The 25209-nt window shown below is 44.9% G+C and overlaps 1 protein-coding gene across 1 annotated transcript in view; it reads right to left on the bottom strand.

The window, feature by feature from the left end:
- Positions 1-727: 727 nt before the first annotated feature.
- Positions 728-25209, bottom strand: part of LOC139178153 (coiled-coil domain-containing protein 3-like) — a 72139-nt gene continuing 47657 nt past the window's right edge. The window contains exons 4-6 of the mRNA XM_070774970.1: positions 10590-10702; positions 8920-9049; positions 728-2400 (exon numbers count right to left, since the gene is read on the bottom strand). Of these exons, the coding sequence (XP_070631071.1) occupies positions 10698-10702 (5 nt within the window). The 3' untranslated portion in view covers positions 728-2400; positions 8920-9049; positions 10590-10697. The remainder of the gene's footprint in view (positions 2401-8919; positions 9050-10589; positions 10703-25209) is intronic.

The following is a 25209-nucleotide window of genomic DNA, read 5'->3' on the forward strand; positions in this document are numbered from 1 at the left end:
TGACATTGTGGATACATTAAATTCTTGCAAAATGCTTATGAAATGTGTCTATATTCACAGCTATCTACATCCACAGAAGTTCAGAAATCGGATGAAGTTGGGTTGAACGCATGCACAGAAAAGAAAAGCACACTTCCCTTGGAACATCCAAAATGTCAGTCATAACACACACATTAAAAGTATTAAAAACTGATATTATTCAGCTGCTAAAAAGAATGAAGTGATGTAATTTGAAGCAACATGGATGGAATTAGAGATTGTCATACTGAGTGAAGTCAGACATAGAGAAATATCGCATGATATCATTTACATGCAGAAATTTAAAAAGAAAAGATGTGACGAACACACTGCTATACTTAAAATGGATGTTGAATGAAGACCCACCTACTGCACAGGGAGTGCTGCTCAATATTATGTAACAATGTAAAAGGGGAGAGAGTTTGAAACAGAAAAGGTACATGTATATGTATAATTGAATCACTTGCTATACACATGACATTTGGTGAATTTAGGGAACAGCACTATTTCCATGACGTTGTGATTCCTGCTTTCCTAAATTTCAGAAACAAAACTGATATCATCATCTTTATCATCACTATTATAATCCTCATCCTAGATTACATTACAGACTATATACAAAAGTATATAAACATACTAAACATTTAATTAGAAGGTATATATGCATATAAACACTATGAATAAAATGCATAAATAACTAAACCTCGTACTGCCTACATATTAAAGGAAGCAAATAGACTTGAGACATGAACTATAACTAGCTTCACCATGGGAGCTAACATTGCCTTAACACATGTGGGCAATTATAACTAAAACAACAAAAGAGCATACTGTCCAAAGCACTGCCAGCAGACGTAATCTCTAAATGAGCTGTTGAGTGTGTGTGTGTGTGTTCGTGTGCGCTCAGTCGTATTTGACTCTTTGGGGCCACTGGACTGTAGCCCACCAGGCTCCTCTATTCATGGAATTTCACAGGCAAGTAGACTGGAGTGAGTTGCCGTTTCCTGTTCCAGGGGATCTTCCTGACCCAGGGATCGAACTAGTGTCTCTTGCATCTCCTGCATTGGCAGGCAGATTCTTTACCACCGTGCCATCTGAATGGAATTGGGAGGATACCTGTTAATGATTCTATTGACAGATGCTCATTTTCCTTGTGAATGTGAGTTCAAAGGTTTAAAAATTATATCACTTATAGAAGGTTAAAACTATGGAGGATTAGACAAGGCACACTAATGTAAACGCAATTGTGGAAACTTTGTGCCATTCTGAAAAGAACTAACATTTTCTTTACATTAAAAATGCATATATTTTATTTTTAAATTATGAATTAGCATTGGGGTAGTTTGGAAGGCAGTGATGAAATAATTCAAAGCAGATTATTTGGGGGTCAAAATTGCTACATATAATATAGAAATATGTACAAAGTAAAAGTGTTGAGACAAACAGGGAGATTCTTCTATAACATGCAGTTAGGAAAAGTACTCAGTACATGAAAGATTTTCTTTTGCTCTGATGATTGAAGTAATTGCTCATGAGGGTACAGTGGGCTAAATAAACATACTCCTAGTGTTTATTGATTTTATTGGTTCAGTGATTCAGAAAGCAATTTTAAAGGTTAAAAAAAAGCAGAAGTTTAAAACAATTATTGTCAATGTGAAGTGAATTAAATGTGAATTATAAAATTAAAGTGGAATTATTGTTATAGTGGTGCTTATATAATCTGATAATTCAAAGAACAAGAGGATCAACTTAAAATTTTAAAAATTGAACAAGACAACTTAAACATAATTCAAGAGGATGGTACCAGTTCTAAACCACAATATTTTCTTTTCCTCCTAGTAGTCTTGTTTTATACCAATTGGTCTTATAAATGAAAGGATTCTCTAGTGAGAATCATTCTGATAGGTCAATTTGGTGATAACTGTGATGGAAACGGAAATATTTAAAGGGAGAAACAAGTGCCCTCTTCCTTCCAGAAAACTACCAAACCAACTGCTCTAAGGGAAGTAGAGGAAACACATAAGCTGTATAGATCCAAAACATAATTTACAATGAGGTGAATTCAAGCACATGACAGATGAACAAATTAGCCTGCAAAAATTGGTTGACTTACTTTAATTTCTCTACAGGATCCTGTCTCGCCCTTTCTTCAATCTCCCATTTATACTGCTCTACTTCACTGTGTTCTATCATATTCATTTCTATATGACTTCTGAGGTTCACTACTTCTTGCTCCAACTTCTTTTTATTCTTCTCTAGTTTTTCACATTTCTTTTGCATTCCTTTCATAGATAATAACTCCTCTCGAAGAACTTGATTTTTTGCATCCAGGTGCAGACCTTTTGAAGATGCAGTTTCCAGCTCTGCTGTAAGATCATCAATCTGCAAGAATAAAACAATACTGTTTGGTAATGAGGCAAGTGCACTGAGCACAGCCTAACTCAAACCCAGGATCAAATAGATATGATGGTATTCGTATTGTAGAATGTAGAACCAGGGATTACTCAGAGAATCAAGAAAGAAGTTCAAACCACCAAGAATCACAAAATATATTCTTCACTGTCATCATCTTTGTCACACAACATTTGCACTTGATTTTACATTCTTTTCTATTTTTTCTCCATAAAATGACTACAAGTCACCTCTTAGTAGAATGTCTCTTACTCCTTCCCCCCATCTTAATGCCCCATGTTTTAAAGAAATTTGAGGGATACTGTATTGAGTTATCTAGGGCTGAGTTAATAAATGCTTCCCAAAAGAAGATTGTGAAAATAAGACTCTCATTAATAAATCTTATAAATATGGATTCTAATCCCATGTATTTTTCTGAACTATGAATCAGACCAAATCAGATCAGATCAGTCGCTCAGTCGTGTTCGACTTTTTGTGACCCCAAGAATCACAGCATGCAAGGCCTCCCTGTCCATCACCAACTCCCGGAGTTCACTCAGACTCACGTCCATTGAGCCAGTGATGCCATCCAGCCATCTCATCCTCTGTCATCCCCTTCTCCTCTTGCCCCCAATCCCTCCCAGCATTAGAGTCTTTCCCAATGAGTCAACTCTTCACATGAGGTGGCCAAAGTACTGGAGTTTCAGCTTTAGCATCATTCCTTCCAAAGAAATCCCAGGGCTGATCTCCCTCAGAATGGACTGGTTGGATCTCCTTGCAGTCCAAGGGACTCTCAAGAGTCTTCTCCAACACCACAGTTCAAAAGCATCAATTCTTCAGCACTCAGCCTTCTTCAGAGTCCAACTCTCACATCCATACATGACCACAGGAAGGGTGGCCGAGAGGAGATACCCAGCGTCCGAGGTCAGGGCAGCGACGAGTGGAGTTACCCCACGTCGGAGGTCAGGGGCGGCAGCTGGGAGGAGATACCCCACGCCCTTAGGCCCGAGGCCAGGGGCCGCGGCAGGGAAGAGCAACCCCACACCGTGGTTGCGCGGGCACAGGAGGGCCTAGAGGAGCTATCCCACATTGAAGGTCAGGAAGGGCGGCGGTGAGGAGATACCCCTCGTCCAAGGTAAGGAGTGTTGACTGCGCTTTGCTGGAGCAGCTGTGAAGAGATACCCCACGCCCAAGGTAAGAGAAACCCAAGTAAAATGGTGGTGTTGCAAGAGGGCATCAGAGGGCAGACACACTGAAACCATACTCACAGAAAACTAGTCAATCTAATCACACTAGGACCACAGCCTTGTCTAACTCAATGAACTATGAATAGTTTTTGCTAATTTGAGCTGCATTCCAAAGAAAAATAATTCAAAAGGTTAAAGAAATCCCATCTCCTAGTAGCTTAGTGAGATGATCCACACATTTTTCTGAACAACAATAACAACAAAAAATGCCTCATTTTTGTAACCATTTGTTACTTTTAACAGAACAGAACATACCAAACAAAACAACAAACAAAATTTGCGGGAATTTCAGTAACACCAAGTTGCAAAGAACTTTCCTTTAGACAGAATGATTACTTGGTAAGTCGAAGTGAGTGGATGTGGTGGTACTGAAACTGTCTACAAATTCTTTGACACATTTCTCTGAAATGTCCTCCCCTTAAATATATGCTGGCCTCAGTAACTGATTTCTACTGGACGGAGTCTGGGGAAACTGACTTTTGCTCTGTGTGAAAGCCCACATTTAGCATCAGTCACTATGCTGCGAAGAAGCCCAGACCACACACTGAACACCTTGTCAGTGCCCCCACTGACCGCCCCCAACTAATGCCCCATCCAAAAGCTATCTCCAACTGCCAGACATGTGCATGAACTAATCTTCAGATGACTCTGGTCCCCACCTTCACAGTATCCCAGCTGATGCTGACTGGAAAAGAAACGTGCTGGCCTCATTCACTGAGCCTTGCCCCAACACAAATGTTTGAACAAAGTAAATGCTGTTTTGAGCCACTAGGCTTTGACATGGTTTATTATACAATTCGCTGGCAATAAATACCTGGCACAGATACTGATGTTAAAAATGCCATTAAAAAAGAACTAAAAGATGTGAGAATGCCTTTTAACCTGGAGGTAGGTGAGATCTGAATGGATGCAGAGAGAGAAATTAAAACCCAAAGGGCTTCATGACATTGTAAATTGAATCCTGATGGCCCTTAAAGAGGCTGTTGGTGACAGCATCTAGGCAAGAGAAGAAAACAACACTGAAACACAGAGGAAAGGAGACTCTTGCTATGAATCAGCTGAAAGTAACATCAATGAGAGTGATAAGCTATCAAAAAAAGGGGGGGCTATTAAATGTAAAGGAACAAGGCTCAATTATGTTTGGGTTCAATATCTGTTATCTCCTTTACAGCATCTCCACATGTCCAGTGGTCACATGATGCTAAAAGAAAGAAACAGCTTCTGGGCTAAGATCAAATCTACGGTGCTGCCAGGAAAACATGGTCTAAAGGTGAAGCCTGTAAAACCCTTCATTAAGACCCTGGAAAGACTTAAGGTGGTGCCTCAAATTCCTTTAAAGATCTTAAAGGCATACAAATTTAAAAGGCATCATCCTACAAAGCTTCACAAGAAGCCCAAGGTGCAGAGCTTCTCTTAAAAATTTAAAAGATTTGTGAGGGTAGCCTCTCCAATGACATGAACCCCAATCCAATTTTCAGGACACTAAAAGCTTTAAAGAGAACCTTGGCAGCAAAAAAAAAACAAAACAAAAACAAAACAAAACAAAACACTGCTTGGCCTAACAGAGACCAAGGAATACAAATGAGAATAGCCCTTTGGGATTTTCTTAGAAGTTCAATAAAGAGGAAGCTGGCTTAAGAAACATGACTCAGCTATAGACAGAAGTCATTTCTTATGAAAAGGACAGCACACAGAGCTCAGAGGGTAGAGCAAAGGAGAAGCACTCCTATGGGCAGAACCAAGTCCTCATCAAAGAGCTGGCAGCAGCAAACTGGACCTCAGAACTGCTATGGACTATGGTGCCTCCTGTTTCCCATTTCTGAACGGGAGAGTCTAGTCATTCAGCAGAATGGTGGGGATGTGGGTGGCAGATAACTTGTCCCTTTAGTTATCGAGTCTTAGTACTGAGAGGGTTGTGCTCACAGGGTCACACTCTAGAAATCACACCAAGAACCCTCATCTGCTTGTGCCACCTGTACCTGATGAAGACAGTAAGACCCGTACTTGAGCCTGGGCCTGACACTGTTAACAACTGAGACTTGTGAGGGGACGGGTAGGGCAAAGGGTATTTTTAATTGGGAGGAATATAAAAAATTGTGGCCAGTGAGTAACTGTGCTAGTTTTTAAATGTACCCATTCATTTTAAAAACTTTATTCTGTAAAAAATGGTAGAATATAGACCAAGTATAAGTGACTTGCTCCTATTGAACAGAAGATGATGAAAATGATGCTGTGTGAACTGCAAAGCGAGGTTAGACAAGGCAGCAGAGCTTCTGCCTGGCTCTCAACCTGGGAATCAGGCTCCATGTTGCGAGTAAGGCCAGGCTGCAAACAGAGCCTAGGTGTTCAGGGTAGGTGTTTCACTTGTCTGCCTTCACCAAAGTCCAGCCAACCACAGATACCAACTATCAGACATGGGAATGAACACACCTTCACCCGATTCCAGCCCCCAGCCCTCGAGCTGCCCCACCTGAAGCCAAGGGGATGAGAAGACAGCCGTCCTGGCCACCTTTTCCTAAGTGCAGATTTTGAACGAAACCAATGTTGTTTATTGAAGCCACTAAACTTAAGGCTGATTAGGAAAAAAAGAAAAATGGATTTTTGAAAAAGAGAAAATAAAGAAACATAACTTAAATGCAGGTAGGAACTAGTCTCCTACAAACTGGAATATAATAAAAGGTGAGATTTTTAATGACAATGTTAATGAGGAGAAGCATATAACTAGAAGGAAGACTTAAGAACTATTCATGAAGAAGTTTTTTCGGGTTCCCTTCAATTACAATTTCTTACAAATAGGCAGGTGTGACTCCTTAGAATTTATGCTCAAGTTTGAAAGCAATGGAGACTAGTAAGCAATGAGACATATGATTTGTACTATAAGAAATAACTAGAAATAGTTTAATTACCAAAATCAGACTTTTGACCTCATCTCAATTTAGTAAAATTTTAAAAGAGATGGGTAGCTTTGACTAGTTACTAATCTAGAACTCAATCTTCATTGTCCTCTCCTCAGAGAGAGAAATAAAACACCATGAGATGCCACTTCATACTTGCTAGGATGGCTATACTCACAGAGACAGGTAATGACTAGTGTTGACAGGAATGTATAGAAATAGGAACGTTTTACATACTTTGGATAAAAATATAAAATGATGCAGCCATGCTGGAAAACAGTATGGCAGGCCCTCAAAAGGTTAAACAGAGTTGCTGTGTACACAGGCTAGTAAAGTAATGCTCAAAATTCTCCAAGCCGGGCTTCAGCAATATGTGAACCATGAAATTCCTGATGTTCAAGCTGGTTTTAGAAAAGGCAGAGGAACCAGAGATCAAATTGCCAACATCTGCTGGATCATGGAAAAAGTAAGAGAGTTCCAGAAAAACATCTATTTTTGCTTTATTGACTATGCGAAAGCCTTTGACTGTGTGGATCACAATAAACTGTGGAAAATTCTGAAAGAGATGGGAATACCAAACCACCTGATCTGCCTCTTGAGAAATTTGTATGCAGGTCAGGAAGCAACAGTTAGAACTGGACATGGAACAACAGACTGGTTCCAAATAGGAAAAGGAGTACGTCAAGGCTGTATATTGTCATCCTGTTTATTTAACTTATATGCAGAGTGCATCATGAGAAAAGCTGGACTGGAAGAAACACAAGCTGGAATCAAGATTGCCGGGAGAAATATCAATAACCTCAGATATGCAGATGACTCCACCCTTATGGCAGAAAGTGAAGAGGAACTAAAAAGCCTCTTGATGAAAGTGAAAGTGGAGAGTGAAAAAGTTGGCTTAAAGCTCAACATTCAGAAAACGAAGATCATGGCATCCAGTCCCATCACTTCATGGGAAATAGATGGGGAAACAGTGGAAACACTGTCAGACTTTATTTTTCTGGGCTCCAAAATCACTGCAGATGGTGACTGCAGCCATGAAATTAAAAGACGCTTACTCCTTGGAAGGAAAGTTATGACCAACCTAGATAGCATATTCAAAAGCAGAGACATCACTTTTGCAACCAAGGTTCGTCTAGTCAAGGCTATGGTTTTTCCTGTGGTCATGTATGGATGTGAGAGTTGGACTGTGAAGAAGGTTGAGCGCTGAAGAATTGATGCTTTTGAACTGTGGTGTTGGAGAAGACTCTTGAAAGTCCCTTGGACTGCAAGGAGATCCAACCAGTCCATTCTGAAGGAGATCAGCCCTGGGATTTCTTTGGAAGGAATGATGCTAAAGCTGAAACTCCAGTACTTTGGCCACCTCATGTGAAGAGTTGACTCATTGGAAAAGACGCTGATGCTGGGAGGGATTGGGGGCAGGAGGAGAAGGGGATGGTAGAGGATGAGATGGCTGGATGGCATCACTGACTCAATGGACGTGAGTCTGAGTGAACTCCGGGAGCTGGTGATAGACAGGGAGGCCTGGTGTGCTGCGATTCATGGGGTCACAAAAAGTCGGACACGACTGAGCGACTGATCTGATCTGACAGCAATTCTATTCATAACTGTTTTCCCAAAAGAAATGAAAAAATATGTTCACACCAAAACTTAGACATAAATGTGCACAGCAACATTACTGGCATTAGCCAAAAAGTAGAAACATTCCCAAAGGTCCATCAGATGATGAATGAATAAATTGAATGTGGTACATCCATACAATAGAATATTACTGAGCAATAAAATCAAGGAAATACTGATACATGTTAGATGTACCTTGAAAATTTTATGCTAAATGAAAGAAGGCAGTCACAAAGGATCCCATATTGTGTGATTCCACTGACACAAAATGTCCAGAAAAGGGACATCTACAGAGTCAGGGAGTAGAGTCATGGTTTCCTCAGGCTGGGAAGATCAGGAAAGGAAAACTGGCACAGGGTTATTTCTTTGGAGGATGATGAAAATGTTCTAATGTGGTAATGTCTGTATAACTCTTTAAACACAATAAAGTTACTGAACTGTAGGGTTTAAATGAATGAACTGCATGGTATGTTCATTAGATTTCAACAAACCTGTCACCAAAAACAATGGATACTTTGGGGTCATTAATGCTGTGCTGCTTAGCTTCAGATCACCAGCCAGGGTTCAAGACAGAGAGAGTCAAAAGTGTGCCCTTTTTATCTCAAAATGATATAGGGAAAATCTGTCTTTTTCACTGGTGTCCAACCTAAAAAAATAATAGACAAATCTGTGTTTCACTGCGGAAAGCATGGAATGATTTATATTTCCCCAAATTAAGTGATTTGGGGGTTCTAAAACTGATTAAAAATTACCTTCTGTTTTAGCATATTAATTTGAATATCCATTTCAGTTTGACTGGTTTTTAAATCTCCATGGAAACTACGCTCTCCATTTTCATATTCATTTAACTTCCTTCTTGTCATTTTTAAGAGTTTCTTAAATCTGTAGAAATGTATAGAATGAGTAAGTTCTTTAAGAGCAGATATCTAATAATTAAACAGATATATGTTCTATCAGATAAAACAAACAAAATATAAATTATAATCCTTTCTCATTGTTCAAGTTTATATTCCTTGAAAGCATAATAACTAAATTCTAATCTTAGATAAATATTATGAAGAAAAATTTTACATTTAAATATACTGTGTGTGATATATGTAATATATGAGTTCTTATAAATAAGTTAACATCAATTTTTAGCATACTAGTGTGAAATATTAATGTATTATTAAATGTTAGTTATAAACCAGAGATCAGTATTCAAACTAAAGATGAAGAGATATTATATATGAATGTTTCTTCAAAAAACACAAGACATGTTTTTTCCTACTGACCACAGCCTCTACTAAAAGAAAAGAAAGTAGATACAAAAAGCCAACAAGATTCTTACCCAAAATTGAAAAAAAAAGAAAAATCTTTGGAGCCTGAGTTAAATGGGAAATAACCCAGGCTGAGAGTTTCAGAAGAAAGGAAATGAGAAGAGAGAGCGAGGGTACCAGTCTCTTCAAGACTGTTTTAAGAGGTGTAGAAATCTTGCCCAGCACATTGTTAACAAAATGCAAAGCAATGTAGAAAAAATTAAAAGAGAAAAATATTAATGGGAATCAGAGAAGAACCCTTTGTATCCCTCAGCATCCACAGAGGACTGGTTAAAAAAAAAACCCAACACTCTGTAGATACAAAATCCACGGATACTCAAGTTTCCCTAAGCACACCTTCCCTATACTTTCAGTCATCCCTAGATCACTTACATTATCTAATACAATGTAAATGCTTTGTAAATAGTTATAAATACAGTATAAACACTATGGAAATAGTTGCCAGCTTGAGACCAATCCAAGTTTTGCTTTTTGGAACTTTCTCAAATTTTTTTCCCCTGAATACCATTGATCTTGGGTTGGCTGAATCTGTAGATGATGAGAGTTAACTGCACTCAGAAAAAAAAAAAAAAAGAAAAAAACCGAAGCAGTTTTTTATCTTACTGATCAAAACATGGTCACTAATATTATTATTAAGTTACACATAGATTTTTGTATGTACATTTTATCTAAAATTTGGGGGCAAAAAGAAAATATAAGCCAAATCAAGATACTTTTTAATGTTGTCCAACAATAACACAGGTAGGTTTTTAGATAATAAATTACTTGAATGATTACGGGAAGGAACACAATTAAAAGAAGGCAGAATTACCAAAAAAACCAAAGATACTTTGCAGAAGTAAAAATTCAGCATAATGAGGAAGAGAGTGACATTACTATATGCAGAGTCACGGTTGTTACTGTTTTAGAAATCATTACAGATAAGTATAACACTGCTTCAGTCAAAAACATTTCATATTGCACTGACTTTCCACAGTAAACCTTGAAATAGGATAGTGTGTTTAATTATGAAAATACACGTAAAAATGAATCTGTATCTAAGGTTTTAAATAAAATTATACTTTTATTAATAGTTGAGATTATCAGAAATATTAAAATCTTACCCAGTAATCTCTTTTTCTAACTCACTGTTTTTCTTCTTTTCTTGGTCCAAGCTATTTTCCAGCGATTGTTTTAATTCAATGTATTTCTTTAATTGTTCCTTTTCATCCTCAGACTTAGAAAAAAAACAAGTTTAGAAAATTATTTTTAAACACCTAGAGAGACTTATTCTTTCTTAATAATATTATTTCTCATGAGTTCACAAGTTAATATGAATTTATAGTAAACACAGTTTTTAAACCTGATTGATGCCAATAACAGATTTCAAAATTGATGACTTTTCTTAAACAACTTAAAATGATTTTTCATTTCATAATTTTTCTGGAATTTAAATTGCCAACATTTATTTGTTAAAAATAGAGACTTTTACACATAAAATACTAAATGTTAATGAAAGTTTTTATAAACACTGCCTATATTTACATTTTACTTCCTAGAGATGCTCTAAAATCATTTTCATCAATGGTTCGAGATATTTCAGGTTTTGTTAAGTCACACCTTACTAAAATAATCTTTGAAAAATTCCCATGCAACCCCCATCCCTTAAAAAAATTCCAACAAATGAAAAATACAGTCGTCCAGAAAAATGGTTCTATGCAGACATAGTGTTCATTCTTAATGAAGAGAACAAACTACAATATTTAAAATAATTCATTCTCAAAAATCTCACAGAAAGATCTGGATTACAAAAGGAACTCAAAATTCTCAATCAAATCATTACTCAAATTTCTGGACTCAAATAGATGTTTGGGTACCAATGTTCAAAGCAACATTATTAACAATAGTCAGAAGGTGGAATTTCATTGACAGATGAATGAATAAACAAAATGTGGTCTATATAAAATATTGCTTTTGGATTGTCACAATTTTTAAAATTAAATTCTTACTATAAAAATCACGAATTTTATGAATTCAGTCGACTTCTATAGAGGAATCATAGTACTAGTAGCAAGCAGAATCAATAAAAATACAATAGGTTAATCAATGAGACTTTTCATATTGTCCAAAATATTCCTATATATTACTAGTAAAAAAATCAAAATCCTTTCTCAGTATGACAGAAATTAAGAGACAAAGACACCGATTTCCCCATCTACTCGAGATAAGGCCTGATGCCCAGTACAGACTCCAAAGTAACACTGAGAATAAAGTCACAACACGAAGGGCCACTGACACCCTGGTTGTGTCCTCCAGAAAAAGATGCAGGTTCCAAATCCAACTGGGCAAGAGGCCTGACACCTCATGCACAACTCAAGAGGCAAGCCGAGTTCAGTGCCTCAACACAAGACGAGGCCTGCTTCCCCTGTTCAAACTCCACAGAGACCTCGAGATGGATGTCAGAAATGGAGAAGAACCCTGAGGTTCCCGCCTTAAGTCGAGATGAGGCCCTATTCATCCCTGCAGCGACGTGAGAGGAATCCCAAGGTGCCCCTCACAACTCGAAATCAGATCTGACTTCCCTGAGAAAACTCGAGCGGGTCCCCCAAGTCCCCACACAACTCGAGAGGAACCCTAAGCTTCCCACCACAATTCCACAAAAACCATGAAATTCTCCCATCCACACGAAATGAGGCCCTTTTATGCTGCAGTGTTTCCCAAGAAATCTCACGTTCCCTCTTGGAACTGGAAAGGGAACTTGACACCCTTTATGAAACCCCAGAAGCTTCCCGAGATATCCGTGCCCACTTGAGAGGACTGCTGAGTTTCCCGCCACAGCTCAAGAAGAGCCCTATTTCTCCCTCCTCAACTCGAGATGACTGTTGATTACTCTGCTTCATCAGTAAAGGAATCCCAGTGTTGTCGTCGCCCCTCAAGAGGAGGCTGGTCTCACCTTGAAACTCGAATGCATTCCCAGGAGTCGTGCCTCAATTCAAAAAGGCCCAGATTTCCCCATCTACTACAGATAAGACTGATTCCCCTGCACTGACTCGACTGCAACCCCGAGGATGGACTTAAAACACAAAGGGAGGTGTGACAGCACCAGGGTACCTCAAGAAAAAGCCCCAGATCCCTATGCCAACTCAACGGGAAGCCTGATACCCCTTTTACACCTCGAGAGGGAAGCGGAGTTCCATGTCTCCACACAAGACGAGGCCTGATTCCCATACTGAAACTCCATAAGAACCCTGAGATCCATGTCAGAACTGGAGAGGAACACTGAGGTTCCAGCCTCAACTCGAGATGAGGCCCTGTGCTCCTGCACCGACTGGAGATGAATCCCAAGAGGCCCCTCGAAACTCGAATGGAGACTTGACTTTCCTGAGGCAACACGAGCAGGTCCCTGAGGTCCCCATCACAACTGGAGAGGAACACCAAGTTTCCTGCCGCAACTCGAGAAAACCCAGGGGATTCTCCCCTCAACACGAGATCAGGCCCCTTTCCACTGCAGCATCTCGAGAGAAATCCCACCTTCCTTCTTGAGCCTCGAAAGGGCAATTGACACCATTTAGGCAACTCAAGAAGTTCCCGACATACCCTTCTCCCATCGAGAGGAACAGTGAGTTTTCCGCCACAACTCAAGAAGAGCCCCATTTCCCCCTCCTCATCTCGAGATGAGGGTCCATTCCCCTGCTTACTCTGCAAAGGAACCCCGTGTTCCTGTCGCACTTCAGGAGGAGGCCGGTCTCACCTTGAAACTCAAGAGGAACTCCAGGGGTCGGGCCACTATTTGAAAAGACCCCGATGTAACCAGCCACTCAAGATAAGGCCTCATTCCCCTGCAACGACTCAAATATCATGCCGAGTATCAACTCACAACACAAAAGGAGGACTGAGAGCCCCTTGGGGCCTCTAGAAATAGCCCATGATCCCTACCTCAACTTGATAGGAGCCTGACACCCCTTTTCCACCTGGAGAGGGAAGCGGAGTCCCATGCCCCAACACAAGACAACGTTTGACTCGCCAGTGGAATCTCCATAGGAACCCTGAGATCCCTGTCAGAGCTGGAGAGGAAACCTGAGTTTCCCGCCTCAACTCGAGACGAAGCCCTAGTCCCCTGCACCAACTCGAGAGGAATCCTGACGTGCCCCTCACAACTCAAAAAGAGACCTGACTACTCGCAACATGAGCAGTTCCCTGAGGTCCCCATCACAACTCGAGAGAAACCCCAAGCTTCCCACCCAAACTCGTGAAAAACCACTAGATTCCCCCGTCATCGCGAGATGAGGCCCTTCTTTACCTGCAGGGCATAAAGAGCAATCCCGAGTTCCCTCTCAAAACTCCATAGGAGGCTTGACTCCATTTAGGCCACTCAAAGGGCTCCAGGAGATGCCCGTAGCAACTTGAGAGGAGAGCAGAGTTCTTTGCTTCAACTCGACTGACTCCCTAGTTGGACCTTAATTGCAACCTGGACATCCCTGTCACCACTGGAGAGGAACACAGAGTTTCTGGACACAAGTCTATCTGAGGCGTATTTCCCCTGCAGTGACTTGTGAGGAATCCAGAGGTGCCTGTCATATCTCGAAATGAGACCTGATTTCCCTGAGGCAATACGAGCGGGACCTTGAAGTCCATGTCGCAACTCGTGAAGAACCCCAAACTTCCCACCAAGACTCGAGGAAAACAAGGGGATTCTCCCCTCAACAGGAGATGAGGCCCTTTCCCACTGCAGCGTCTCGAGAGAAATCCCACGTTCCCTCTTGAAACTCGAAACGTTACTGGACACCCTTCATGCAACTCAAGAATTTTCCGACATACCTGTCCTCATGTGAGAGGAACATAGAGTTTCCCAGCACACCTCAACCTGAGCTGCTTTGTCACTCCTCATCTCAAATGAGGGTCAATTCCCCTGCTTTGTCTGGAAAGGAATCCCGACGAACCTGTCACATCTCAAGAGGAGGCCGGTCTCACATTGAAATTCGACAGGAAACTTCGTGGGCCATGCCACAATCCCAAAGACACAGATTTCCACATCCACTGAGATAAGGCATGATTCAAATGAAATCCCAAGTACTCAGTTGCAACACGAAGGGGCACTAAGATCCCAGTTGCATCCTCTTGAAAAAGCCACAGGTTCCAAATGCAACTCGACAAGAGGCCTGACACCCCATTCCCAACTCAAGAGGCAAGCCAAGTTTCATGCCTCAACACAAGACGAGGCCTGCCTCCCCAGTTCAAACTCCACAGAAACCCTGAGATCGAATCAGAAATGGAGAGGAATCCTGAGGTTCACGCCTCAACTCGAGATGAGGCCCCATTCATTCCTGTAGTGATGCAAGAGGAAACACGAGTGCATCCCCCAGGTCCCCACGCAACTCTAGAGGAACCCTAAATTCCAGCCACAACTCCACAAAACCACAAAATTCTCGCTTTAATGCGAGATGAGGCCCTTTTACGCTGCAGCATATCCCAGGAAACGCCCCCTTCTCTCTTGGAACTCGAAAGGGAATTTGACACCCTTTATGAAACCCAAGAAGCTTCCTCAGATACCCGTCCCCACTCGAGAGGAACACTGAGTTTCTCGCCAAAACCCAACAACAGCCAAGTTTTCCCCTCCTCAACTCGAGATGAGAGTCAATTCCCCAGCTTCATCTGGAAAGGAATGCCAATGTCCCAGTCGCACCTCAAGAGGAGGCCGGTCTCAACTTGAAACTGGAGAGGAACCCTGGGGTCTTGCCACAAATCGAGAGACTCTGAGTTCCCCATCCACTCGAGATAAGGCCTGATTCCCTTGCGCTGATTCGAATGGAACCCAGAGAATCAACTCACAACAAGAAGGGAGGACTGATACCCCATTTGCAAATTCGAGAAAAGCCCCAGATCCCCAATTCAACTGGACTGGAGGCCTGAAAACTCTTTTACAGCTCGAGAGGAAAGCAGACTTCTATGCCTTAACACAAGTCGAGACTGACTCCCTGTTTGAAATGGGAGACACACCCTGAGATCCATGTCAGAATAGGAGAGGAACCCTGAGGTTCCCGCCTCAACTGGAGATGAGGCCCTCCTCCATTGCACCGACCCCAGGGGAATCCCGAGAGGCACCTCACAACTAAACAGGATTCCTGACTTCCAATAGGCACCATGAGAAGTACCCTGAGGTCCACGTGGCAACACGAGGGAACCCCCACTACCTGCTGCAACTCGAAAAACACCTTGAGATTCCCCCTTCCATGACAATTGAGGCTTGATTCCCCTGATGTGACTCCAAAGCACTCCTGTGGTTGCCCTCGGAACTTGAATGGAGACTTGACTTTCTTGAAGCCACACGAGCTGGATTGAGGTCCCTGTCACAACTCGAGAGGAGCCCAGGTTTTCTGCCGCAACTCGAGAAACCCCAGGAGACTATTCCCGTCAACGAGAGATGAGGCCCCTTTTGGCTACAATGTCTCGAGAGAAATCCTACCTTCCCTCTTAAGCTTCGAAAGGGTACTTGACACCATTTAGGAAACTCAAGAAGTTCCCCGACATACCCGTCTCCACTCGAGAGGAACACAGAGTTTCCCACCACAACTCAAGAAGAACCCAGGTTTCCCCTCCTCATGTCGAGTTGAGGGTCCATTCTAATGCTTCATCTGCAAAGGAATCCTGACATTCCCGTTGCACCTCAGGAGGAGGCCGGTCTCACCTTGAAGCTCGGAGGAACTCCAGTGGTCATGCTACCATTTGAAAAGACCCCGATGTCCCCGTCCACTTGAGATAAGGCCTCATTCCCCTGCAACGACTCGAATGTCACCCCGAGTATCAACTCATGACACGAAGGGATGACTGAGAGCTCCGTGGCACCTCTAGAAATAGCCCCTGAACCCTACCTCAACTCGACAGGAGGCCTGACACCACTTTTCCACCTGGAGAGGGAAGTGGAGTTCCATGCCCCAACACAAGACAACGTCTGAAACCCCAGTGGAATCTCCATAGGGACACCCAAATCCCTGTCAGAGCTGGAGAGAAATCCTGTGGTTTCCGCCTAAACTCGAGATGAGGCCCTATTCATCCCTGCAGCGACAGAAGAGGAATTCCGAAGTGCCCCTGGCAACTCGAAAGCAGATCTGACTTCCCTGAGGAAACACGAGTGGGTCCCCCAGATCCCCATGCAACTCGAGAGGAACCCTAAGCTTCCCACCACAACTAAACAAAAATGACGAAATTCTCCCCACAGTGCGACATGAGGCCCTTTTACATTGCAGCGTTTCCCAAGAAATCCCACTTTCCTTCTTAGAACTCGAAAGGGTACTTGACACCCTTTATGAAACCCCAGAAGCTTCCCAAGATACCCGTCCCCATTCCAGAGGAATGTTGAGTTTCCCGCCCCAACATAGGAAGAGCCCCGTTTTCCCCTCCTCAACTCGAGATGAGGGTCGATTCCCCTGCTTCATCTGGAAAGGAATGCTGATGTCCCTGTCGCACCACAAGAGGAGGTTGGTCTCAAACGGAAACTGAAGAGGACCTGGGGGTTTGCCACAATTCGAGAGACACGGATTCCCCCATCCACTCGAGATAAGGCCTGATTCCCTTGCACGGATACGAACGGAACCCTGAAAATCAATTCACAAAATGAAGGGAAGACTTATACCCCGTTTCCTAATTCGAGAAAAGCACCAGATCCGCAATTCTACTCGACTGGAGGCTTGAAACCTCTTTACAGCTGGAGAGGAAAGCAGAGTTCCATGCCTCAACATAAGTCGAGACTTATTCCTTTTTGAAACTGCAGACACACACCAAGATCCACGTCAGAAAAGGAGAGGAAACCTGAGGTTCTCACCTCAACTGGAGATGAGGCCCTCTTCAATTGCACTGACCCCAGAGGAATCCTATGGGCCCCTCACAACGAAAGGATTCCTGACTTCCCATAGGCACCATGAGAAGTTACCTGAGGTTACCGTCGCAACTCAAGGGGCCCCAAAGTTTCCAGCTGCATCTCGAGAAAGACCTTGAGATTCCCCCTTCTACGCGAACTGAGGCCTGATTGCCCTGCCGTGACTCAAGAGCAATCCCCCGCACCCCATAGCAAGTTGAATGGAGACTGGACTTCTCTGGGGCAACACGGGAGGCTCCCTGAGTTCCCCGTCGTAACTCGAGAGAAACCCCAAACTTCCCGCCAAAACTCGAGAAAAGCCACGAGATTACCCTGTCATCGCGAGATGAGGCACTTCTTTTCCTGCAGGGCTTAGAAAGCAATACTGAGTTCCCTCTCAAAACTCCATAGGAGGCTTGACTCCCTTTAGGCCACTCAATGGCTCCAAGAGATGCCCGTTGCAACTCGAGAGGAGAGCAGAATTCCTTCCTTCAACTCGAGATGAAGCCTGACTCCCCAGGTGAACCTTGAGTGCAACCCACAGATCTCTGTCGCCACTGGAGAGGAACACGGAGTTTCTGGACACAAGTCTATCTGAGGCCTATTTCCCCTGCAGTGACTTGAAAGGAATCCAGAGGTGCCTGTCACAACTTTAAATGAGACCTGACTTCCCAGAGGCAATACTAGCAGGACCCTGAGTTCCATGTCACAACTCGAGAGGAACACCAAACTTCCTGCCAAACCTCGAGGAAAACCACGGGATTCTCCCCTCAGCGCGAGATGAGGCCCTTTCCCACTGCAGTGTCTCAAGAAAAATCCCACGTACCCTCTTGAATTTCAAATCTGTACTCGAAACCTTTATGCAATTCAAGAAATTCCTCGACATATGCGTCCCCATTTGAGAGGAATACCGAGTTCCCAGGCACACTTCATTCTGACCTCTGTTGCCCCTCCTCATCTCGAGATGAGGGTCGATTCTCCTGCTGTCTGGAAAGGAATCCCGACATTCCATCACACCTCAAGAGGAGGCCGGTCTCACACTGAAACTCGACAGGAAACCTCGTGGGTCGTGTCACAATCCCAAGGACACCGATTTCCCCATCCACTCGAGATAAGGCCTGAGTCGAATGGAACCCCAAGTACTGATTGCAACACCAAGGGGCTCTGACACCCAGGTTGCATCCTCCAGAAAAAGCCATAGGTTCCAAATGCAACTCTACAAGAGGCCTGATACCCCATTCACAACTTGAGAGGCAATCAGAGTTCCATAACTCAACACAAGACGAGGACTGCCTCCCCTATTCAAACTCCACAGAAACCCTGAGATTGATGCCAGAAATGGAGAGGAACCCTGAAGTTCATGCCTCAATTCGATATGAGGCCCTATTCATCCCTGCATCAACACAAGAGGAATCCCGAGGTGCCCCTCACAACTTGAAAGCAGATCTGACTTCCCTGAGGAAACACGAGTGGGGCCCCCAGGTCACCATGCAACTTGAGAGCAACCCTAAGCTTCCCACTACAACTCCACAAAAACCAAGGAATTCTCCCCTCCACACGAGATGAGGCCCTTTTACGCTGCAGTGTTTCCCAAGAAATCCCACGTTCCCTCTTGGAAGTAGAAAGGGAACTTGACACCCTTTATGAAACCCCAGAAGCTTCCTGAGATAACTGTCCCCACTCGAGAGGAACAGTGAGTTTCCCGCCACAACCCAAGAAGTGCCACTTTTCCCCCACCTCAACTCGAAATGAGGGTCGATTCCCGTGCTTCATCTGGAAGGGAATGCCGACGTCCTCTTCGCACCTCAAGAAGAGGCTGGTCTCAAATGGAAACTGGAGAGGAACCCGGGGGTCTTGCCACAGTTCGAGAGACACGGAGTTCCACATCCACTCGAGATAAGGCCTGATTCCCTTGCACCAATTCGAATGGAACCCCGAGAATCAACTCACAACCCGAAGGGAGGACTTATACCCCATTTCCAAATTCGAGAAAAGCCCCAGGTCCCCAAATCAACTCGACTGGAGGCCTGAGAACTCTTTTACAGCTGGAGAGGAAAGCAGAGTTCCATGCCTCAACCTAAGTCGAGACCTGACTCCCTGTTTGAAACTGCAGACACACCCCAAAATCCACGTCAGAAAAGGAGAGGAATCCTGAGGTTCCCACCTCAACTGGAGATGAGGCCCTCTTCCTCTGACAACATGAAAGGATACCTGACTTCCCATAGGCACCATGAGAAGTTCCCTGAGGTCACCGTGGCAACTCGAGGGACCCCAAAGTTTCCAGCTGCAACTCGATAAAGACCTTGAAATTCCCCCTTCTACGCGAACTGAGGCCTGATTGCCCTTCCATGACTCGAGAGCAACCCCCCGCTCCACATCGCAAGTTGAATGGAGACTGAACTTCTCTGGGGCAACACTTGAGGCTCCCTGAGTTCCCTATCGTAACTCGAGAGAAACCCCAACTTCCCGCCACAACTCAAGAAAAACCACGAGATTCCCCCGTCATCGCGAAATGAGGCCCTTCTTTTCCTGCAGGGTCTAGACAGCAATCCCGAGTTCCCTCTCAAAACTCCATAGGAGTCTTGACTCCCTTTAGGCCACTCAGTGGCTCCAGGAGATGCCCGTTACAACTTGAGAGGAGAGCAGAGGTCCTTCCTTTAACTCTAGACGAGGCCTGACTCCCCAGGTGAACCTTGAATGCAACCCAGAGATCCCTGTCACTACTGGAGAGGAACACGGAGTTTCTGGACACAAGTCTGTCTGAGGCCTATTTCCCCTGCAGTGAGTTGAGAGGAATCCAGAGGTGCCTGCCACAAGTTGCAATGAGACCTAACTTCCCAGAGGCAATACGAGCAGGACCCTAAGATTGACGTCACAACTCGAGAGGAACACCAAACTTCCTGCCAAACCTCGAGGAAAACCACGGGATTCTCCGCTCAACGCGAGATGAGGCTCTATTCCACTGGAGTATCTCGAGAGAAATCCCACGTACCCTCTGGAAATTCGAATCGGTACTCTACGCCTTTATGCAATTCAAGAAGTTTCCTGACATACGCGTCCCCATTAGAGAGGAATACCGAGTTCCCGGGCACACTTCATTCTGACCTCTTTTGCCCCTCCTCATCTCGAGATGAGGGTCGATTCTCCTGCTTTGTCTGGAAAGGAACCCCGACATTTCCGTAGCAACTCAAGAGGATGCCAGTCTCACCTTGACACTCGACAGGAAACTTCGTGGGTTGTGTCACAAACCCAAAGACACCCATTTCCCCATCCACTCGAGATAAGGCCTGATTTGAATGGAAACCTGAGTACTGAGTCGCAACACCAATGGGCACTGACACCCCAGTTGCATCCTCCAGAAAAAGCCACAGGTTCCAAATGTAACTCCACAAGAGGCCTGACACACCATTCACAACTTGAGATGGAAACGGATTTCCGTAACTCAACACAAGACGAGGCCTGCCTCCCCTGTTCAAACTCCACAGAAACCCTGAGATCGATGACAGAAATGGAGAGGAACCCTGAGGTTCACGCCTCAATTCGAGATAAGGCCCTATTCATCCCTGCATTGACACAAGAGGAATCCGGAGGTGCCCCTAGCAACTCGAAAACAGACCTGAATTCCCTGAGGAAACACGAGCGGGTCCCCCAGGTCCCCACGCATCTTGAGAGCAACCCTAAGCCCCCCACTACAACTCCACAAAAACCAAAGAATTCTCCGCTTCACACAAGATGGGGCCCTTTTACGCTGCAGTGTTTCCCAAGGAATCCCACGTTCCCTCTTGGAAGTAGAAAGGGAACTTGATACCCTTTATGAAACCCCAGAAGCTTCCCAAGACAACTGTCCCCACACGAGAGGAATGCTGAGTTTCCTGCCACAACCCAAGAAGTGCCACTTTCCCCCTCCTCAACTCAAAATGAGGGTTGATTCCTTGCTTCGTCTGGAAGGGAATGCCGATGTACCAGTTGCACTTCAAGAGGAGGCACGTCTTAAAAGGAAACTGGAGAGGAACCCGGGGGTCTTGCCACAGTTCGAGAGACACAGAGTTCCACATCCACTAGTGATAAGGCCTGATGCCCTTGCACCAATTCGAATGGAACCCCGAGAATCAACTCACAACCCGAAGGGAGGACTTATACCCCATTTCCAAATTCGAGAAAAGCCCCAGGTCCCCAAATCAACTCGACTGGAGGCCTGAGAACTCTTTTACAGCTGGAGAGGAAAGCAGAGCTCCATGCCTCAACCTAAGTCGAGACCTGACTCCCTGTTTGAAACTGCAGACACACACCGAGATCCATGTCAGAAAAGGAGAGGAATCCTGAGGTCCCCGCCTCAACTGGAGATGAGGCCCTCTTCCATTGCACTGACCCCAGAGAAATCCTAAGAGGCCTCTCACAACATGAAAGGATACCTGACTTCCCATAGGCACCATGAGAAGTTCCCTGAGGTCACCGTCACAACTCGAGGGACCCCAAAGTTTCCAGCCACAACTCGATAAAGACCTTGAAATTCCCCCTCCTACACGAATTGAGTCCCGATTGTCCTGCCATGACTGGAGAGCAATCCCCCGCTCCCCATTGCAAGTCGAATGGAGACTGGACTTCTCTGGGGCAACATGCGAGGCTCCCTGAGTTCCCAGTCGTAACTCGAGAGAAACCCCAAACTTCCCACCGCAACTCAAGAAAAACCACGAGATTCCCCTGTCATCGTGAGATGGAGGGGTGGGGGTGGGGCGGCTAGAGAGCAATCCCGAGTTCCCTCTCAAAACTCCATAGGAGTCTTGACTCCCTTTAGGCCACTCAAGGGCTCCAGGAGATGCCCGTTACAACTCGAGAGGAGAGCAGAGTTCCTTCCTTCAACTCGAGATGAGGCCTGACTCCCCAGGTGAACCTTGAACGCAACCCAGAGGTCCCTGTCACCACTGGAGAGGAACACGGAGTTTCTGGACACAAGTCTATCTGAGGCCTATTTCCCCTGCAGTGACTTGAGAGGAATCCAGAGGTGCCTGTTACAACTTTAAATGAGACCTGACTTCCCAGAGGCAATACGAACAGGACCCTGAGTTCCACGTCACAACTCGAGAGGAACACCAAACTTCCTGCCAAACCTCGAGGAAAACCACAGGATTCTCCCCTCAACACGAGATGAGGCCCTTTCCCACTGCAGCGTCTCAAGAGCAATCCCACGTACCCTATTGAAATTCGAATCAGTACTCGACACCTTTATGCAATTCAAGAAGTTCCCCAACATACGCGTCCCCACCTGAGAGGAATACAGAGTTCCGGGCATACTTCATTCTGAGCTCTTTTGCCCCTCCTTATCTCAAGATGACAGTCGATTCTCCTGCTTTGTCTGGAAAGGAATCCCGACATTCCCGTCGCAACTCAAGAGGAGGCCGGTCTCACCTTGACATTCGACAGGAAACCTCGTGGGTTCTGTCACAATCCCAAAGACACCGATTTCCCCATCCACTCGAGATAAGGCCTGAGTCGAATGGAACTCCGAGTACTGAGTCTCAACACCAAGGGGCACTGACACCCCAGTTGCATCCTCCACAAAAAGCCACAGGTTCCAAATGCAACTTGACAAGAGGCCTGACACTCCATTCACACCTGGAGAGGGAAGTGGAGTTCCATAACTCAACACAACACGAGGCCTTCCTACCCTGTTTAAACTCCACAGAAACCCTGAGATCGATGACAGAAATGGAGATGAACCCTGAAGTTCACGCCTCAACTCGAGATGAGGCCCTATTCATCCTTCCAGCAACACAAGAGGAATCCCGAGGTGCCCCTTGCAACTCGAAAGCAGATCTGACTTCCCTGAGGAAACATGAGTGGGTCCCCCAGGTCCCCACTCATCTTGAGAGCAACCCTAAGCTTCATACTACAACTCCACAAAAACCATGGAATTCTCCCCTTCACGAGAGGTGAAGCCCTTTTACATTGCAGTGTTTCCTAAGAAATCCCACGTTCCCTCTTGGAAATAGATAGAGATCTTGACACTTTTTATGAAACCCCAGAAGCTTCCCGAGATACCCGTCCCCACTCCAGAGGAACGCTGAGTCTCCCACCACAACCCAAGAAGAGCCACTTTTTCCCCTCCTCAACTCGAAATGAGGGTCAAATCCCCTGCTTCATCTGGAAGGGAATGCCGACGTCCCTGTCGCACCTCAAGAGGAGGCTGGTCTCAAATTGAAACTGGAGAGGAACCCAGGGGTCTTGCCACAATTCGAGAGACACGGATTTCCCCATCCACTCGAGATAAGTCCTGATTCCCTTGCACCGATTAGAACGGAACCCTGAGAATCAACTCACAACACGAAGAGAGGACTGATAACCCAGTTCCAAATTCGAGAAAAGCCCCAGGTCCCCAGTTCAACTCGACTGGAGGACTGAAACCTCTTTTACAGCTGGAGAGGAAAGCAGAGTTCCATGCCTCAACCTAAGTCGAGACCTGACTCCCTGTTTGAAACTGCAGACACACCCCAAAATCCACGTCAGAAAAGGAGAGGAATACAGAGGTTCCCACCTCAACTGGAAATGAGGCCCTCTTCCATTGTACAGACACCAGAGGAATCCCGAGAGGCCCCTCACAACTCGAAAGGATTCCTGACTTCCCATAGGCACCATGAGAAGTTCCCTAGGTCACCATGGCAACTCGAGGGAACCTGAAGTTTCCTGCCGCAACTTGATAAAGACCTTGAGATTCCCCCTTCAACGCGAATTGAAGCCTGATTCCCCTGCCTTGAATCAAGAGCAATCCTGCGCTCCCCATCTCAAATCTAATGGAGACTGGACTTCCCTGGGGCAACACGAAACGCTTCCCGAGTTCTCCGTCGTAACTCGAGAGAAACCCCAAATTTCCTCCCGCAACTCGAGAAAAACCACGAGATTGCCCCATCATCGCGAGATGAAGCCCTTCTTTCTTGGAGGGCCTAGAGAGCAATCCTGAGTTCCCTCTGAAAACTCCATAGGAGTCTTGACTCCCTTAAGGCCACTTAAAGGGGTCCAGGAGATACCTGTTGCAACTCAAGAAGAGAGTAGAGTTCTTTGCTTCAACTCAAGACAAGGGCTGACTCCCCAGGGGAAACTTGAACACAACCTGGAGATCCCTGTCCCCACTGGAGAGGAACATGGAGTTTCTGGACACAAGTCTATCTGAGGAATATCTACCCTGAAGTGACTTGTGAGGAATCCTGAGGTGCGCGTCACAACTCAAAATGAGACCTGACTTCCATGAGGTAATATGAGTGGGATCCTGAGCTCCACGTCGCAAATCAAGAGGAACCCCAAACTTCCCGCCAAGCCTCGAGGAAAACCACGGGATTCTCCCCTCAATGCGAGATGAGGCCCTTTCCCAATGCAGCGTCTCGAGAGAAATCCCACGTTCCCTCTTGAAACTTGAAACGGTACTCAACACCCTTTATGAAACTCAAGAAGTTCACCGACATTCCTGTCCCCACTTGAGAGGAATACTGAGGTTCCCAACACACCTCAATCTGAGCCCCTTTGCCACTCCCAATCTCGAGATGAAGGCCGATTCCCCTGCTTTGTCTGGAAAGGAATCCCATCGCACCTCAAGAGGAGGCCGGTCTCACATTGAAAACCTACAGGAAACCTCGTAATCCCAAAGACACCGATTTCCCCATCCACTCGAGATAAGGCCTGATTCGAATGGAACCTCGAGTACTGTGTCACAACACCAATGGGCACTGACACCCCAGTTGCATCCTCCATAAAAAGCCGCATGTTACAAATCCAACTCGACAAGAGGCTTGACACCCCATTCCCAACTCGAGAGGCAAGCTGAGTTTCATGTCTCAACACAAGACGAGGCCTGCCTCCCCTGTTCAAACACCACAGAAACCCTCAGATCAATGTCAGAAAAG

The sequence above is a fragment of the Bos indicus genome, chromosome 21 (assembly GCF_029378745.1).
Source record: "Bos indicus isolate NIAB-ARS_2022 breed Sahiwal x Tharparkar chromosome 21, NIAB-ARS_B.indTharparkar_mat_pri_1.0, whole genome shotgun sequence".
Taxonomy (NCBI): Eukaryota; Metazoa; Chordata; class Mammalia; order Artiodactyla; family Bovidae; genus Bos; species Bos indicus.